The sequence below is a fragment of the Larus michahellis genome, chromosome 13, assembly GCF_964199755.1.
Source record: "Larus michahellis chromosome 13, bLarMic1.1, whole genome shotgun sequence".
In the NCBI taxonomy this organism is placed as follows: Eukaryota; Metazoa; Chordata; class Aves; order Charadriiformes; family Laridae; genus Larus; species Larus michahellis.
This window is the reverse complement of record NC_133908.1, coordinates 11,863,533-11,881,128: the sequence shown is the minus strand read 5'-3', so window position 1 is coordinate 11,881,128 and position 17,596 is coordinate 11,863,533. Positions and strand designations below refer to the sequence as shown.

Sequence of the window (17,596 nt, the reverse complement as noted above, 5' to 3'; positions counted from 1 at the left end):
AGAGTGGTAGTAATTAACTTTATCGTGACTGCTGTTTGTTTCTACAACCCGTGTTGGCAGTTGGGGTCCAGTGCTGCTCCCTGGACCCCTGCAAACAGCCTCGGGCGTCCATTCCTTTCCTTGGACTTCACTGCCCCATTTAATAACACTAAATGCTCCCTGGCTGCACAGTCCTGGAACTGACATTCTCCTGGCTCTGTAAAACCCAGATGAGGTCAAACCCAAGGGGGCGACACATTGTACACCCTTTCCTCTACTGGTAAAGTTCCTTTTTTTCCTGTGATTTTTGTTTATAAGCTTTTTGTCTAATTGAGAATGGTTTATCTAATGAGGTAACTGTATCACTGTAATTGTTCCATTTAAAAGCTGAGCAGGGTAGTTACTGCCATCCTCTAACATCCAGTCGCGTTCTTTACTCGTCTCCTATTAAAAACATTATTAATTATCACGTTTTTCGAGGCAGCTCCAGCCCCACCGGTGGAGCGCGGCCTGAGGCGGTTGCGGGACTCGAACCCTCGGTCCCGACGCTGCGGGGGGGGCGGAGCTTCTGCCCAACCGACGCCCGAGGCGGCCACTCAACGGCTGGCGGGGGCGGGGCCCCGCCGTGACGTCCAGGCGAGGGCGCCGGTGGGTTTGGGCGCGGAGCAACGGGTTGGGGTGGGGGAGGCCCCTGAGGCGGGTGCGCTGGGGCTGAGGGGAGGGGGAAGGCCCCTCAGGCGGGGGTGGCGGCCCCGAGGAGAAGGGAAGGCACCTGAGGCGGGGGTGGCGGCCCCGAGGAGAGGGGAAGGCACCTGAGGCGGGGGTGGCGGCCCCGAGGAGAGGGGAAGGCACCTGAGGCGGGGGTGGCGGCCCCGAGGAGAGGGGAAGGCCCCTCAGGCGGTGGGCGCGGGCCCGAAGTGAGGGGAAGGCCCCTGGGGCGGCGGTTCCTGAGGGGACGGGGAAGGCACCTGAAGCGGGGGTGGCGGCCCCGCCGTGCGGGAGGGCTCGGGGTGCCCCAGGTGGCCGCTCGCCCGAGCTGGTGGCACCTCAGGGCCCTCCTAGGGCCTCGGCGGCCGTGGGAGGCCGCAGGTCCGTGCCCCCGCCTCGGCCGGTTCTCAGTGGCTGGCGTTTGTCGTTCCTGCAGGGTTGCTAGGTCAGCAGCACTCTCGGCGGGTAACCATGTAGTGCTTAAATCGGAGGCGGCATCCATGCAGAAGGTTACAGCCATAAATGTTTGCCAGTATCCACTAATGCCTGGTAGCACTCTGGTCGCCAGTCCCCTATGAATTCATCAGTGCCGTGTTCTGCTTCGCCCCAGGTAAAAAATGAAAGTACAAGTAACAATCAGAGCTCTATTTTTAACATGAGAGTACTCATTGTACTGCTAACGGTTTCAGTCAAGGACCGCAGGTGGTACCAGAAACACGAGGAACTTTTTGGAATGGTCTCTATTCATAATTTAAAAATATTTTAACTTAAATTAAAACCTCGAGTTTATTATCAGAGGATTTGTTGCTGCCTCTTTATATTGAAACGTGTTCCGTGCGTTACCTTTTATAGAAACTTAGCGAAAGCCTTGAGAACAGCACCATTCAGAAACAGAGGCAAGAACTCCAGCTTTTAATTGCGGAACTGAAAGATCGTGATAAGGAACTCAACGACATGGTTGCAGTGCATCAACAAGAGCTTCTAGCCTGGGAAGATGATCGTCAAAAAAGACTGACTTTAGCAGAACGATGCAGCTTATTAAACAGTAAGTATTGTGTGTACGAAGAATAAGACCCTGGTCTTTTAAGTAAATTCAGGTGCTTAAACCCCTCAATAATGGTTTTGCATCATATAATGAACCATTTCCTACCCTTCAGCCTTAAATTTGGTTGTCTCTTTCTGAGATCAAAACTTCCACAATGGTACTAGTGATCTGATCTTGAAGGGGATATGATAATCAGATAGCTCTTTCTCGTTTGAATATGTAAATTGCTTCTGTGGCCTCTTTCAAAAAAAACCTGTTTAAATAGAAGTGGGGGAAGAGAACAATTTGCAAACCTGCTGGTGTACTGCAGAGCCCTGTGCCCTGAGGTTCTGCTGCACAGCTCTGACATCATCCGCAAGCCGCACGGCTAATCACCTGGCAGCTCTGAGCAGTCTTGTTTGACAGCCGTAGTACAGAGGTGCCACAGAGTTTGTGTTCCATCTGACCCGGGTGGCTGGGGAATCCTGCTTCAGAGTATGCAACATGAGTGTCCGTTCTGAATCGCATGATTTTAGAACACTGGATTAAATTATTTCTGAGATTTAAAAAATTGCATGCCAGTATCTGAGCTGTTTTCTTACAGGTACCTTTGTCTCCCTTCTTTTCAGATGAGCTGAACAAGAGAAATGACATTATAAAATCACTCACCAAAAGGTTAAAGTTCTTAGAATCTCGGCAGAATGACAGTAGGGCAACATTTGAATATACACAACAGAAGTTTAAAGAGCTGTCTCAAAAAGTAACAGATGCAACTGTTCACTGTCAGGCTCTGGAGGTAGGAGTTGAGTAATGGTCTGATTTCGCAGTCCATGCAGGTACAGAATGCCAGTGGCATTTGTGAGTCTCACTAGTGAATAAATATTCATATTAAGGCTCTTGAGTTCTTTTTGTCCTTTAGTACAGTAATGTTAGATTAAGATATAGCTCTGATTCGTTAAAAAAAAAGGCAAAAAAGTTTTCTTAAGGTAGGATTTGGAGTCTGCTGTTTCTTTGCTTAGTTTTGGAGAACACTGCTTAAAACAAACTTGCCTCCAAAAATGTCAGGGACTGTGATGGCAAAGGCAGTGCTGGCCCCCAGAACAGTATTGGTACTTGGTTGGGAAGTTCCAGAAAGTTTTATTTACAGGTTTGATTACTATGATGAACTGTAACATTATGAAAACAATTTAAGGATATTGAAATAATTGTTATTCAAGAGTTCTAGATTTTTTTTAAAGTGATTTGGCAATGATTTGTTTATTGGGATAATTTTTCTCCCTTTATGCAGTACAGTAAAGCAGTATTCTGCGTTTTCATCTGTCTACTCGGTTTGACTTAAGACATGCAGGATATTAAGACCCTTGATTGCAAGCAAGTTTAATTGTAATAATTGGGGGGAAAATTTCTATCCAGTTCTCCTTTCTCCAGATCCTCACAGCTTGCTCAGAATCCCACATTGCTATTCATGAAGTTTAAATAAAGTTGTGCACACGTTTACTGGAAAAATAGTAACTTTGCATTACTGAAGTAGTAGCTGACGCTCTTATTTCCGCTCACTAGGAGAAAAATCGAAGTCTCCACTGCTCAGTTTTGGAACTGTCTGCTAAAACAGGCCAGCTGCAAGCGAGAGAACAAGAGCTTCTTACTATGCTTAAGCTGAAGGTAACATCTGTCATCTCATCAGGCAGTAAATGTGGTCAAACTGCAGTGCAGTTACTGGTGACTGTCCTGCAGTGGTGTAGTCACTGTTGATCTCACTGCTGTTTAATTCTTAGGCTTTTTTGAGAAGAGAAGAGTGGTCAACAAACAATAAACTGGTTTATTTTCATAAACAAGCTTGTTTCCTGGCTTTGATTTTTGGGATTTTTTCCTCAAGAGCTCAGAAGAAAATCTGTGAAGTAGCTGTAACTGCTGCAGTAAGATGTACTGTTGTTTTGTCAAAATCCATACATGAAGATAAAACAATAATCAAGAATACATTCTATTTCATATTTCAGGACGAGGTTATACTTGAAACAACTGATTACATTATTGAGTTTACATCTAAATTCAGAAAGCTGGAAAGTGCATTGCGTGCAGCAAAGACGGAGGAATTCAGTCTAAACGAAGAAAAGCAAGACCTCAAACTGAGACTGAAAGAACTAACACTTGAAACAAATAAGCTGAAAGGTAAATGTTTATACTGGGCACCTAATTCAGTGCAGACCAGCATGATTCCTTTTCATTCTGGGAAATACTACATTTTGTTTTAAAGATGACCTCTGTGAAAGGATAAAGGAAAATAATAAGCAGCAGGAAGAAATCATTCACCTCAGACAAGAAAATGGCTGCTTGAGGAATGAGCTTGCACTTATTGGTAAGTGTGGGCAGTTGGCATTTTCATGCCTTAGCTTTCAACAGTGCAGAGACTTCTAGACAGCAGCGGTTCACTAGTATTTGTGAATGAGGCAGCCTCTTATCAACCTTTCTTGCAGTTTAATAAAGGATGCGCCTTTGTGTGTCATTCTTCTATGAAAGCAGTAACTAGGGCTTCTGCAGTAACAGTTCGGAGAATCTTGTAAAAGCATAAAGTTCGCCTGTATGATTACGCATGAAGGGATGGCTTGGAGGATTCTCTCTTGAAAGTTTTTGAGACTTTTATGTCTCCTGTGGTGTCATTCTCCCTTCTGACATAGGTTGCATAGAAAATGGTGACCTACTGAAAAGAAACCATGTGCAAAACCTAAAGCTTAGGCCCTATGAAATTACCAGCCCATTCACTCTCTCCAGTTTTGTATGGAAGAAGTGTGTTTACAAATTCACTTTTTCTCTTGGTTTTTCTTTAGCCGATGGGTTTGGTTTAGACAGTTTAATATGCATGACTTGGTAAAACGCAACTTGCTATCTGTTGATGGCTTCACTTTGGTTTTGGGTAGAGAGGAACTCTTCTCTACTGCAGTGGATAGGAAAGGCAGGCTGATTGTTGCTGCAGGGTTCTGCAGACAGGCAATATACCTTGAAAGATAAGGTGGCCAAAGATGTCCTCTGCTGTGAGATTATTTACTTGCCTATGTCTTTTTATCTGCCATTACCTTTGCCAAATATTGATCCCACATCTCATTATTTTAAAACCAATAGTAATGGGAAGTATTTCCCAGCACTTCCCTGTACAAGGCATGAGTTAGAATTAATTACATAATTTCCTTTTCATGGAAGAATATTAACATGAAAAAGTAAACTAAATCAGTCAATGAAGAAGTATATTGCTGCTAGTAAAATAAAGCTAGTTGCTGGTGAAAAGTCCATGGAATATACTTGATCTGTTTAGTTTTCATGTGGGTTTTGTGCTGTTTTTATTTGGAGGGGAAACAGATCCTGTTGGTTTTATGAAAATCCTTTTGGTTAGGTACCTGTTTCTACTGCTGCATATGCATTAACAAATGTGCTTGCTTTGTGTCTATTCACTTTAAATAATTTAAAAATTGTATGTTTTGAAACAGTTGAGAAATCAAATAGGAAGGATCAACTTCTTCAGTTTGCCAGGTCTAAACAAGCACGGACTGACACAGAACTATCAAGTTTGCGACAGGTACAACCCTAAATGTGTTCCTACTCTGAGATTATGAAGGCATTTTTCAATGACATCAGATCTGCATGGAACAGTATAAAAAAGTTAGATCTAGCTATTCTTAGTTAAGAAAAAAAAATCAAATTTGCTGTTTCTGCCTTGCTGGGATCCCTATAGAATGTGGGGGTTTTGGTTAATATTAAAAACCCATGGTATAAATCCTTGTATTTACATGTGCCTTTAGCCATTTTTTGTATAATATTTACTCAGTCCTCTGATGAGTAAACACCACCCTCATAGCAGTAAAGCGGGGGCAGCCTGTTGAGATAACAGTTTTGTCGGTACGTGAGAGAGGGTGCTCGGCTCCAGCAGTCAGGTGAAAGGCAGTGGGAGTGGGGCGGGCCCAAGGTGAACTCAGGCAGGGTAAAAGGGGAATGGTGTGCTGAAAGATCTGTTTTTCAAGACAGACTTAAAACCAGCGTTTCCACCTGCACTCATTTGAGGTTCCCAAGGCATGTTCAATTTATTTATTTTTTATTGCAAATAATTGATCAGTGGGTTGTCTTCTACAATAACTTTACAAGAAATCCCTTCAAGTGAAAGCCAAATACCGTGATCATCATTCCATGTCCTGTAACTGTGCATAACTTTGAACAATGTAATAACAACATGTATTAAATAACAATATTGATATTGTATTTATGATTCGGTGTGGTTCCATTTTAGAAGACCACTACAGTCTTCTAATAGAAACACTGTTTAGTGCCGCAAAACATTATTTTCCTTAATACGTGCAGAGATGGCCCCGTAGATTTGGAATGCTTTGACAATAGTTTGACTACAGGTATTGGTTTATAAAAATGTTGTGAGGATATTTTGGAAGATGGGCAATGTGTTAGGACCTGATGACAATGTTCTTGCACTCCAGACTTTCACTAATGCACATTACTATCTTTAAACAGATCTACGTAAAACAGCAGCGTGACTTGCAATTTCTTCATGTCAATTTGGAGAGCTCTCAAGAATTAAGGCAAAAGCATGAAAAGGCGTCACATGAAAGGAGGTAATCTTTTTTTTTCCCGTTTTTTTTTTTTTTTAGTAGTTTATTCTTGAAGAGAGGGTTTGCTGTTCAGCCACAACTAACATCCTAAAAAAGGATGGTGTGTCAAGATGGCTTTGCTGGACTCAACCACAAACGACCACTGAAGTTGTCAGATACCTTCTTTTACTTGGTCAGGAGGTACCATGAGTGTCCGTCACAGAACAAGGCCAGACAGTTAATGAATTTTTAAAAAATGTTAATAGTCTGGTGATAGAAGTGTTAATCTGACCTGCAACTACTTTTGTTTAAAAATCAAAGTTTATATTGCTTTCAGATTAGGAAATTGGTGCACACCGTGGAGGTTCAGACAGAATCACCACACTACATAAAACATAAGGGAACTCTCAGATTAATTTTGGGAAGTAACAGCCAAATCTGGGCAGATCTCTGTCGGCTCTTGGCAGGACAACCTGCCTATTGGTGTATGAACTACTGCAGAACCATGGCGAGAGCCTCTGGTTAATGTAGAGTTTTAATCTTGAGTACAGTTATGTATGCTCTTTAAATGCGGTATTTCTGACTGTTTTCTTTGTCGTGCCGTTGTAGCATAGGTGTGGCATTCTCTGCCCCTGAAAGTAACAGCGAGACAGACACAGTTAGGACTGAGGGCACCCACGAGATATGTGAGGAGAATGGAACTGCACAGGTTCCAAAAAGTAGGGTAAAAATCACCTCTGAGATGTGTGAAGTAGATAAAAGACTGTTACTGAATGCATCAGACTTGGAGGAAACTACCTCAGCGTACTTAAACCGGTGTCAAAAAGTTGTGAAAGTCTTGGCTGTCCTTACGGAAGAAGAAGAAAGGCGGGATGTTGCATCAAGCTCTGATGAGCTAGGCAGCAAAGTATTTTGTGAGGCAAACAACACAAGGCCATTGAGAAACAGCGACGTTTCTGAGGATGGAATGGAAAGCAGAGACCAACAAACCTTTGAGTCATCTTCACCTGAATGTGAGCATTGGCTTAATGTCAGTTCTGGTGTAGATTCACCAAGTACTTTGGTCCAGAACACCGTCACATCTGACAAAACTGATAATGAAAATAAAATCTGGGAAGAGAGAACTGGAATTCTGTTTGGCCAAAAAACCAGAGAGGCTTCTGCTGCGATTCACAAGTCTGAATCTGATTCCTGTAGTAGTAACAACTTCACCATAAAAAATGATGCATGGTGGGAGCCGGTATCAGATCTAGAATGGTTGAAGATTTTCAAACCCATGAAAGGAGATGGAAATATATGGCATGGAAAAGATTGCAGCTTCAAGAGTGCACAAGAGACGAAATGTGCCAGCTCAAAAAGGTTATGTCTTGTTACATTTAAGAAATAGATAGGTACAAGCTGGAGTTATGTAGAAACTTGGGTGTACAAGCTTTCAATAATTTATGTTATCTTTAGTGATGTGTAAAGTAACTGCTGTTTTAAAAGTAGTCTACCAACTTGAAAAGTAGTAAATTTAAATAAGTTAAAATAGCTGTAAGGTATCATGATTCTATTTTTATGCATTTATTTTTTTGCATCTCTTAGCCCCAAGGGCTGCGTGGGCAGGAGAAGCTGTGATACCACATAACTTGCCAAATAAACTAATTGAGAAAAATGCAGACTTAAAAAATCTTACAATTTTTTGAAATCCCAGATGTTGCTTGTAAATCTGGTGGGTAAAATATGTTCCAACCAGAGTTGGACTTCTACAGTGATGTTTCTGTAAGGCAAGAAACAAACCTAGATCTTGTGTGATGCTTTAGTGGCTGTGTTATTTCTGTTGAGAAATCACACAGTGGCTGGGCAGGAATGTAGGACACGGCTCTTCCGCACAGGCTGCTTTCCTCACTCAGGGCAAGAAAATGAGATGGCAAGATTTAAAGGACAGCAATCTGTCCACTCTCCAGTGCATCTTTGTTAGTGGGACTCTATCCCTGTGTTTATGTTGGGGGAGGAAAAGGACATGTGCAGATGAGCAGAATGAGGTTTCTAATGCTGAGAAGTGTCGGAAAAATACTCGGGTGTCTTAGTCGTATTGGAAGGTATCCGAGATAGAAAATGCTGCTTTGCATTTATAGATGTGGTTTTATGCCTGCACAAGCGAGGGCATTGAGAGCTGTGACTTTCTGTGGATTTGTTGTGTTGGTTCCGCTGTTTCCTTTCAAAAAATTGACTGAGTTACCAGCTCTGTTTTAGAAGGATTTCTGAAGTTTTTTTCATAGCTGCTTTTTAGACAGAGAAGAGAAGGGGGAGTAGCTCTTCAGCTGGTAGTTTGACAAGTACAGTAAATGAACAGCTGTTTAAACCTGCTAAGAATTTTAGCCCGCAAGTCTGCCCAACGTCCAAACAAATTAAGGTTATGGAATGGAAATATCCGATGTACAGATGCTCTCATTCTGTGCTGCTTTTAAACAAAAATATTATAGAAACTGTTTACTGTAGTGTATAGAAATTGTTACTGTAGGGGGACAGACCTGTTCAGAAACAAGGTGAATGGGCAGCCATTGAAAAAGAATGCTGTCCTGGCACATTCCCACGCAGCTTAGCTGAGCTTCACACTGTGTATGGGCTCTCTCTAGTTTCCACTGTCCATAAATCATTAAAAAGACTCCATTCCCTTACGTCTACCTTGAACTTTCTTATCTACTCCCCCAGCAGCACAAATGACACATTGCCATTCCTCCAAATCTCTTCTGAGGCTGAATCATGAAAACTGCTTTCACTTTTTTGTCTTGTCCTTAAGGGGATTTTAGGGGAGAAGGAACAAATTCAACCCAGGCAGTGCAGATAGAACTGATATCCTTCAGTACAGGAGGGCTGCTCTACCCATTTGGGATTTACTGCTGAGCTATCAGGTTTTCTTGATGCCCACATTTGGTCTTAGAAGCCCTGCTAATTGGGGATGATTGACTCAGTGCAAATCCTGGACTGTCTGCGCTGCAACCTCTGCAGACTCTCATTTGCCACTGAATAAATTCTCACCCCATAAATGGGAGGAAGGCAGTAGTATTGCAGTCCTCAGTGTGGGCTTCTTGTTAAGGCATTAACGGCAGAGACCGAACACAACATTCCTTCTGGGACTTGAATCTGGATCCTCCAGTTTTCCATTGCTGGCTTTGTAGTGCTGATGATGTATTTTGTGTGTAGGGAAGGGTGCTGGCACCTCCCTGTCAGCCCAGCAAATATTTTTGACATGAGTTCTTGAATTCTGGAACAGCCAACAAGAAGGCTATTAACGCAGTTGAATACCTTATCCAACTGCAAGAGTGATTGTGAAATACTGTAGTGCAGGAATCATTTCTGTGCGCTCTTGACTTAGTGACTTCATTTATGTTGGACCAACATTTGCTGCCTTTGGATTTTTATCTCAATTCTGGTTTTAAAGATGGAGCGTCAGCAGTTACTTGTTCAGTGTGCTTCTGCTGGACTAAGCCACCATTCCTTGAGCCTTTGGGTCTCCCTGCCTCAAAATCAAACTGTTTGGTTCCTCCCTTCCCTCCCAACCTGTGTGTTCTTCCAAACTGGCTGTGCTCATTGCATCTCCTCTCATCCCCTGTTCTAGGAAGCTACAGCCTGTTCCCTCATATCTCTCCAGGGCCTTTCCTTGTCAGAAGCTCACAAACACAAGCTTTTCTCTCTTAAAAGAAAGCCCATTGTATCCCAGTGTTTTACAAGAGAAGTGAAATGAGACACAGACACTTCTGAGCTGGCATCTCTCACAAGGGCTTTTTCTTAGGTTGAAAGTCTTAAAATAAACCTTTTGGTAACAGTCTTGCCAGGTGGGGTATGTGTTGTATCTAAAGAATATTTAATGAAATGTTGTAAATTTGAAGATAGTATTTTCTTTAAAATATACGTGTTTTTTAATTATTTACCTGTTCCAGGCAGTGCTAGCACTGTGCTTCTGTTTTGTTCAGAAGTGTGAGGAATACAGAAATGTTTGATTCTGGGGAGATGGTCGCTCTTTTATTTACTTTTTAAAAACTGTGTCAAGTGGAAATTAGCAGTTGAAAATGAACACTGCGTAGCTTGAAACTGCTGGCAGAAACCAGGGTGCGTCTTTGTACAAGCTGCAGAGAGCACTCAGTGTTGTGTGAAAACACAGCACACGGGACAGAGGGCTCAGCTAGGGTGCTGCTGGGCTCCTGTGCTGCTAGAGTAGATGATCAAATTAATTTCAAACATGCTACAGCTTGTATTATTTCTAGTCTTAATTTGTGATTAATTGGTGCTGGAGCTGAGGGGAGGGATTTGGTACATTTTGATAAAATTGTGATTTAAGGAATTGAAATTGAGAACTGTTTCTCCCTAGGGTAGGCTATAACAAAGTTACCTTTTACTGTGGGAAAGGTGTAAGAGAAAAGTTTCAATCATTTGACATGCATATTAAGGGCTGAAGACCTTTTGTATGAGGACAAGTGTGGGATGGCTGTGAGTCAGTGTTTGGTCAGTAATAACGTGCAGGGTATGATTTGTTGCTTTAACTGTCATTTAAATTGCTTTTCAGATATTCCTAAATACACTCAGATGTACCCAGTGATAAATTAATATTTTTGTTTTGCTTTAAAACCTAGGGGAAGATCGTGTGCTTCAACTCCACACTGAAGTGGTAGTCAGGCAGCTGAGTTTTCAGTTTAATCAGTTTGCCTGAACAGCACTTTACTGTTTGCTGCTGTATTTAAAAATAAATAAAATAAAGCCTCTTTGGGAGAGCTCTCCTGTGATCTCTGAAGTGAGATGATGACTTTAAAAGACTGTGAAATTCCCTTGAAAAATACAGCTACAAATATTAGGTTGCCTAATGGTTGATTAAAAAAAGAAAAAGGGAGTAGGGTATGAGAGAAGAAAGAGTACGAGAGTATTGGGAGGAACTAAATATTGCCTTTTGTGTGCTCTTTACAAGGTTAAATAGACACTGAAGCACATGGTAATGTGTCTGTTCTTGAAACTGGTTGAATGTCAAACTGTGGTCCTCAGAGGATGAAACTGATCTAATGAAGCTGTTAAACATGGGCGCCGCTCTGAGGAAAAGAGTAATCTCACATGCTTGATGGTTTTCTTGACTCAGGGTCCATAATTATTTATGTTGTCCCGTGATTTTCCTTTGAAAGTTTAAAAAGAATGGTGATGCTGTTTCTGGCAATGTCTTTTTTTTTTTTTTAATAGTGAAGAAAACGTGGATCTGAATTCTTTTCACATGGGTTCTCCCTGTTTGACATCCACCCAGAAAGGAGACAGGCCTCAAAGATGTGAGAAATTCTCTGATGAAGACTTCCCTCTGGAGATCAATGACCTTTCAGTGACTAAGACGACAAATCGATGCTGCAGTGCTACCATTGACCAAGTCAGTATTTTATTGCAGAATGTATTTCATTAATTTTTAAGGCGGAATTGTGAGTGATGGTAGGAAAGCAAATGTCTGCTGGCGTGGAAGAATTAGGAACTTGAATTACGAGACAGCAGGTTTAAAGCAAAGGTGGTAAATTATTTTTTCAAAATAATTCCTTCTTGTCTCAATATGTCTGGGACAGCATAAGTGAGTTAAAAAACAATGACAGACTTTAGAATAATGGATGCTGGCTGATACATGTTAATTCCAGTAAAGCAGAATATCTGACTACTCTTGGACATAGTTATTAGAAGCTATTGGACACTGTTTCTTTCTTGTTCTGCCTGGTTTTCCCTCTTTCTCATGCCTTTTTTCATTCTCCCCTTTATCACTGAAGTACTGCTGTTGTGTGTGCTATGTACACGCGCACGTGAAGATCTGTTAAAAAGCTGACACTAGGAGACGTATCTGTGTTTATTGGAAATATCAGCAGTTAGACAGAGTCTGGAGCAGTGTTATGTAGTAGTATTTTGAACTAAGACATTTCAAAATGAAAGTGATGATTCTTGGTATGTTATAATCCTTTGACATGTTCCAAAAGGATAATTTCGTAACTTTGGCTCACTTTCTGTCTCCTCCAGGGTACCAGTTCCCCCGTAAGTAAGCTGCAGCAGGCGTTGGCCGAGTCTCGACAGATGGTTGCTGATCTGGAGCTTAGCACTCTCCTCCACGCAAGCCCCCGCTGCAGTCCTAACAGCAGCAGCATTAATATGGTATATATTACTCCTCTATGACTAGATTTAGATGGCCGGGAAGAGTGATTGGTAACATTCTTTCCCTTATACTTGACTTGTGCTGCGACATTATAAATATCCTCCTCACACTTTGCCAAAGAGAAAATTCCTGCATACCTTAGCATGAAGTACTTGAGATTTTGTATAGGATTCTTTATGGCTCCTCAAGGTCATGACAGGATTTGACTTTTGCATGTGTCTTAACAGATGGAAGGAAGAAGTCATTTTGGAGCAAGCTGTAGGAGGTCTAGAAAAAAGCGAGCACAAGTATGACTTAGATTCAGGACTGGTTTATTACACTGCGTATAGTTGTGGAAAGGAGGACAGTATAGGAAATAGGTAATATATAGAATAGTTTTGTATGTAATTGGAACCGGATTCCCAGCTTAAATAGGTTTTGTGGGTTAATAGTTTTCATTTCTTCATTGTGGAGTCAAAGAACTTACTCAATGGTCAAAGAAAATAACCTGTATGTAGCTGTCCTGGCAATTTATTTTATGAGCATGAACGCTGATAGGGAGTTTCTGCCTTGACTATGTGGGCAATAGGAGTAATTGGAGAAGGGTCACTTGTTTGTTTTCATAAATATCCTTAAGAATTTCTACCTTGTTTGACAAGGAGATTAAAGCACTTGTCACTAGAAATGAGTAAACTTGTGCTGATATGTATCACAAAGGGAGAATTTAGGCTTTTGTTTTTAAAACATACTCCTAATGAGAAGGCTGCACGCTGAAACCCCAGCTTTCTCCTGAAAGGTATTAACCTCTCTAAAAAACGTTGCACTCCTTATATCCTTAGATGAACTTGACCAGAGCAATGGTACTGTAACAGACAAAGCAATTTTGATAACATTCAGAGCCATGAAACCTTAGCTGTGCTAGGACTGACCGACAGAGTATAAAGGTTGTGTGCCAGCATTTGCATAAACTGAAAGGATATTTTGTTCAGAAATTCATCTGCAGGATTTCATTCAGCGTGAAAGACAGCAGCAGTGTAGTCTTTTGCAAAAAAGACTGTCTTGTAGGAGGGATTCCTGAAAAGCTCTCTAGAAAACAGTGGTTGCTTGTGGCTCTTGCCCAGCCCCATCAGCTGTCTGGCTCCTGCTTACTGGTTGGCACGTCACAGCTCGGCTAAACCGGCCATCCTTTAGTAGCGAGCGTGACTCTGCTTTATAACCTGATACTGCATTTTTGAGCTTGGAAACTGGCTTCTCATTCTGAATGGTTGCTTTAGTGGGTAGAAAATAAAGCAGGCTCGTGTTTACTGGCGGGGGTAGCTTCTGAACCACATCTGTAGAACTTTGATCTACTTTCAGAGCGGTTCTGGGTAAAGACTTGTCAAGCATGTTTTAATTAATCTATATGGGCCAACTAATCTGTGCTTAAAACCAGATTTACCTGAGGCTGTTTTAAACTGCGCTTTAAAACATAATATATATCAAATATAACCCTTAGAATTTAATCAGTATTTGTGCCTGTTAGATTCGGTGCCCTGCTTGGGGGAGGGAGGAGAAGAGGGAATTAAAAAGTGTATCCTTGCTGTTCACCAGTTTGAACCTGGCAGCTCTGTAATTTTTATTATGTGAGTTCTTTGATTTCTACATAGTGTTTTTGCGTTACAATGTAGACAGCAGAACTTGCAGAAGCTCTTCACAGAACCCAGTTATCTGCTGCAGAAGAAAGAGGTGCTAAGCTTACATTCTCTTCTCTATGATGTTGCGTGAGTATGAAGGTGTTTTCAACTTGACTTTTTTGTTGTTGTTGGGGTTTTATTTTGTTTCCCTCTTTATAAATGCACCTGCATTATTAATACAAGTTCGGGACTTCTGATATGAGTCTGGCACAAGATTCTAAGTGCACTGCTCAGAATGCATTTCCAGTAAAACTCTTGTGAGTACTGTAACGGCAAACAGATATTAAGGCAGCAAGTAATTCCTTTAGTCAAATAATTAAACTTTTCTCAAGTGTGTTCCTCATCCTGTGGGCAGTCAGATCTCGCAGCCCCATTCCTCAGTACCTGCACGCTGCTTATTGTAGCTAAAATCCTTCTGTGTGTTACAGATAACAGGATCAAGGATATGAACATTGTTGAATAAGAGACTGGGAAGTGTTTTTCAGTGCCACGGCCAAGGGCCGTTGTAGCATATTGTTCCTGGGCTCAGAGCTCCAAAAGTAGAACGTATTGAATAGAGCTGTTTCAGAATATAAAAAAGCAGCCTTGCCCGTAGCAGATTGTTTTTTCTTTTTGAATCAGGAAATTTCTCATTCTCTGATTGTTCTTCTAATGTGAATTGGATGCTTGTAATAGGCACCATGTTGTCTGGTTCTGAGGACAAGAGACTAACCAGATATGGTTAAAATACCAAATGCTACATGAAACTGAAAAAAAACTAGCAACAATGGGGGGGAAATCGACAAAAAAAGAAAGATTCCAAATGCTGCCACAACCCAAGCACATGTCTGCAAAGGGAAGTTACTACACAGCAAGCTGGAGTGTGAAGCTGTGTGGCGCTGGATTTCTCGTACTGGTTGACTTGGATCCAGCGGAGAGCTGGTGCTCACTTCTTTCTCGGTGTGTTGGAACAGCAGTCCCTGAACCGTTTCTCCCCTCTGGAGCTAAACCCTCCATGCCCCTGGGGAGCGGTGGTGGTTTGTAGCACCCTCGTGTTCTGCTGTTTCTGCATTAGGTATGGAGACACTAAGTCTTCTTTCAAAATAAGTTGGGTCTGCTTAGTGCACGCTAATGGGGCTCCCGTAGGAAATGGATGCTGAGTAGCTGGAATGCCGTACCTTACTCTGCTGTAATGTTCCTATGGAGACGTCTCTGCTTTTCCTAAAAAGAGCCCTAAGGTAAAAGAAGCTGGAGGTTTTATAGATCGAAACCAGCACCGTGACTTGCATCCTGAAACTACTGATGTTAAAAAGTTTCAGGAGCAAATCCCCAAAATTGCTGAGCACCATGCTGATACAGCAAAGCGGTAAGCGTACACTTAGCCTACAGAAATAATCTCATTTGCTTCAAGTGAGAAAGAACCGGTGGAACTAATGTGCCCACAATTCACGGTAGATCCATGGCAAGAATTAGTGACTGTGCAAGTCACTGGCTGCTGCAGAATTGTTATTTTCTTCATTTATTAAAAGGCACCGAATCACTGTGATCAGTTAAATCCAAAGCAGCTTTTTCAGATTTGAGAGCAGGTCCAGAAATAACTAAAGATTTGTGCGACTTCATATAGAGAAGTGATTGAATTGTTTTGGGTTGGCTTTGTGTTTGTTTTAAATCGCTTTGAAATCGGTTGAGGGCAGGTGCACTCATAAACATTAGGTTAATTTCCTAACGAGCTGACAGTGATTTAGCCATTTTCATCAGTCGGTTGTTTTTCCTTCAGAGAGATTGGGTGGGGAAGAGTTGAAGAGCGAGGGAGAAAAGCAATGAGTAAAAGGATATATTCGGGTTTGGACACACTAGCATGTGCCACTGCTCGTAAACTGTGACTCAGGGGCTGGCCGAGGGCACAAAGATCACTCCTAGTTGCAAAACAAACTGGAAAGGATTTATTTCCTAACGCTGCAGTGGTGTCCCTGAGACACTTGTCTTTCTCTGAAGTGCTTTGTTCACCTTTCTCCTCTTTATGTTTTTACTCTGTGTTTTCATTGTCTGCAGTGTGAAAATTTATATAGTCGATTGACATACACGTGATTGCGTCATATATTTTAGAGGAAATGCTCCCGCAATGTAATAAAAATCTTTACTTTTCTGCAGTGGGTGAAGAAGTTTCCAATATAGAATTAATTTTGAGAACTGAAGATCATCAACCCGTCAGCTACAATGGAAAGTTACCTGATTTTTTTCCATGGTTCTGTGAGTGTTTGAAAGACTTTAAAGTGGCGAAAAGATGTGACTATACAGGAATATATTTTATCTGGAAATAAAACACAGAATTATGCCAAGATTAACAAAGCTATTTTTATAGCTGAGAGCTCAGGTTAAATACTAGCTTGTTTTTTAAGACTCTTAAGTGTGTAATTGTTATGACATAGGAACTATTTTTCTTACCTTTTTTTTATGGTGGCTCAGAAATATTTATAGAGTATGACACAGCCGAGCATTCTCTTTTTTTTTGTTAGTTTATTGTTTTTGTTCTGGACTTCTTGCCGTGTAGAGAGAGATGAATAATGTTTATAGGAAGTTCCCAATTAGTGTCGTAACCAGGAACTGCCTCCTACATTGTGGAAAGCGGAGGGCTGTCACCCGAAGGATGGGCAAAACAACTCTTCCCCCGGCAGGAGCCATTTATTCTAACAAAAGATCAGGTGTGTGTATGGGCTCTGCTAGCGCTGTATGGCAGCGGCCAAGCACAACTCTTTTTAGCATTTAAACTGGTTTTATCTTTGACTGTTGGGCAAGACATGTTCCATTATCACCATTTGAACTTATTTTTTAACAAAAAGATCAAATAAGCCAATAAAGGTGATCCCTTTGCGGTATCTTCCTTGCCTATTTAACACTGCCAGAGACAGGAGTGGGCCCCGGGGTGGCATGGGGCGGGTGAGTGGTTTGGGCCACCCGTGCCAGTTCCACATCACGGAGCGCTGTGCCAGCCCTTTTCCTGCGTGGGGGCAGCTCAGGGCTGGGAGTCTCTCCCTCTGGCCACTGCCACGAGTTCATTGCAGTGAAATAGAACACTCACACCATGTTTTCCCCTTGTTAACTCTTTCATATAATTTTCCGCTTTCTCTTTAATTACCTAAATGACAGCCTGCTTTCCTTTGTGTACTAATGGCCTCAAAATTAGTCGACCAATTCTGATCGTAGCTGCTATCCCCCAAACTCTTTCCCTCCCTGCCCGCAAGCATTACCCACAGAGGGAATCTCTGCTCCTCAGTTTTTTTCCCCAGTTTCCACAAGCCTTTAAAGCCCATTTGATTCCTCTGTCTGCAGAGAAACTTTTCAGGCTCCATCCCCAAAATCCGCTGCTAAGCATTGTCACAGGCAAAAATTCCCCAAAAAAAGCCACCCATAGCACTACCATGATGCTCACCCCGAAGCTGTCCAGCAACTACACCCTATGTCAAACCCCAGAGAAAACGGTGCAGCTTCCCAGCGAGAGCTGTGCTTTCCAGTTTAAATGTGGTTA

The 17,596-nt window shown here is 42.0% G+C and overlaps 1 protein-coding gene across 8 annotated transcripts; it reads left to right on the top strand.

Annotated features, from left to right (window-relative positions):
• The first annotated feature begins 520 nt into the window (after positions 1-520).
• CCDC62 (coiled-coil domain containing 62) lies at positions 521-16,946 on the top strand. Of its 8 annotated transcripts, none has more exons than XM_074606816.1 (15): positions 521-627; positions 1,124-1,297; positions 1,540-1,732; positions 2,341-2,507; positions 3,272-3,373; positions 3,487-3,627; positions 3,709-3,880; positions 3,966-4,067; positions 5,191-5,279; positions 6,221-6,321; positions 6,907-7,656; positions 11,503-11,680; positions 12,307-12,438; positions 14,086-14,143; positions 16,222-16,946. In XM_074606816.1, exons 2-15 carry the CDS (start codon positions 1,262-1,264, stop codon positions 16,389-16,391), a joined length of 2,391 nt encoding a protein of 796 aa, XP_074462917.1. In that variant the 5' UTR covers positions 521-627; positions 1,124-1,261; the 3' UTR covers positions 16,392-16,946. The 8 variants fall into 8 exon arrangements, with proteins under 8 accessions (XP_074462917.1, XP_074462921.1, XP_074462922.1 ...); XM_074606820.1 differs by having other exon boundaries at positions 14,086-14,178; XM_074606819.1 differs by lacking the exon at positions 521-627 and adding an exon at positions 635-657.
• The last annotated feature ends 650 nt before the right edge of the window (positions 16,947-17,596 follow it).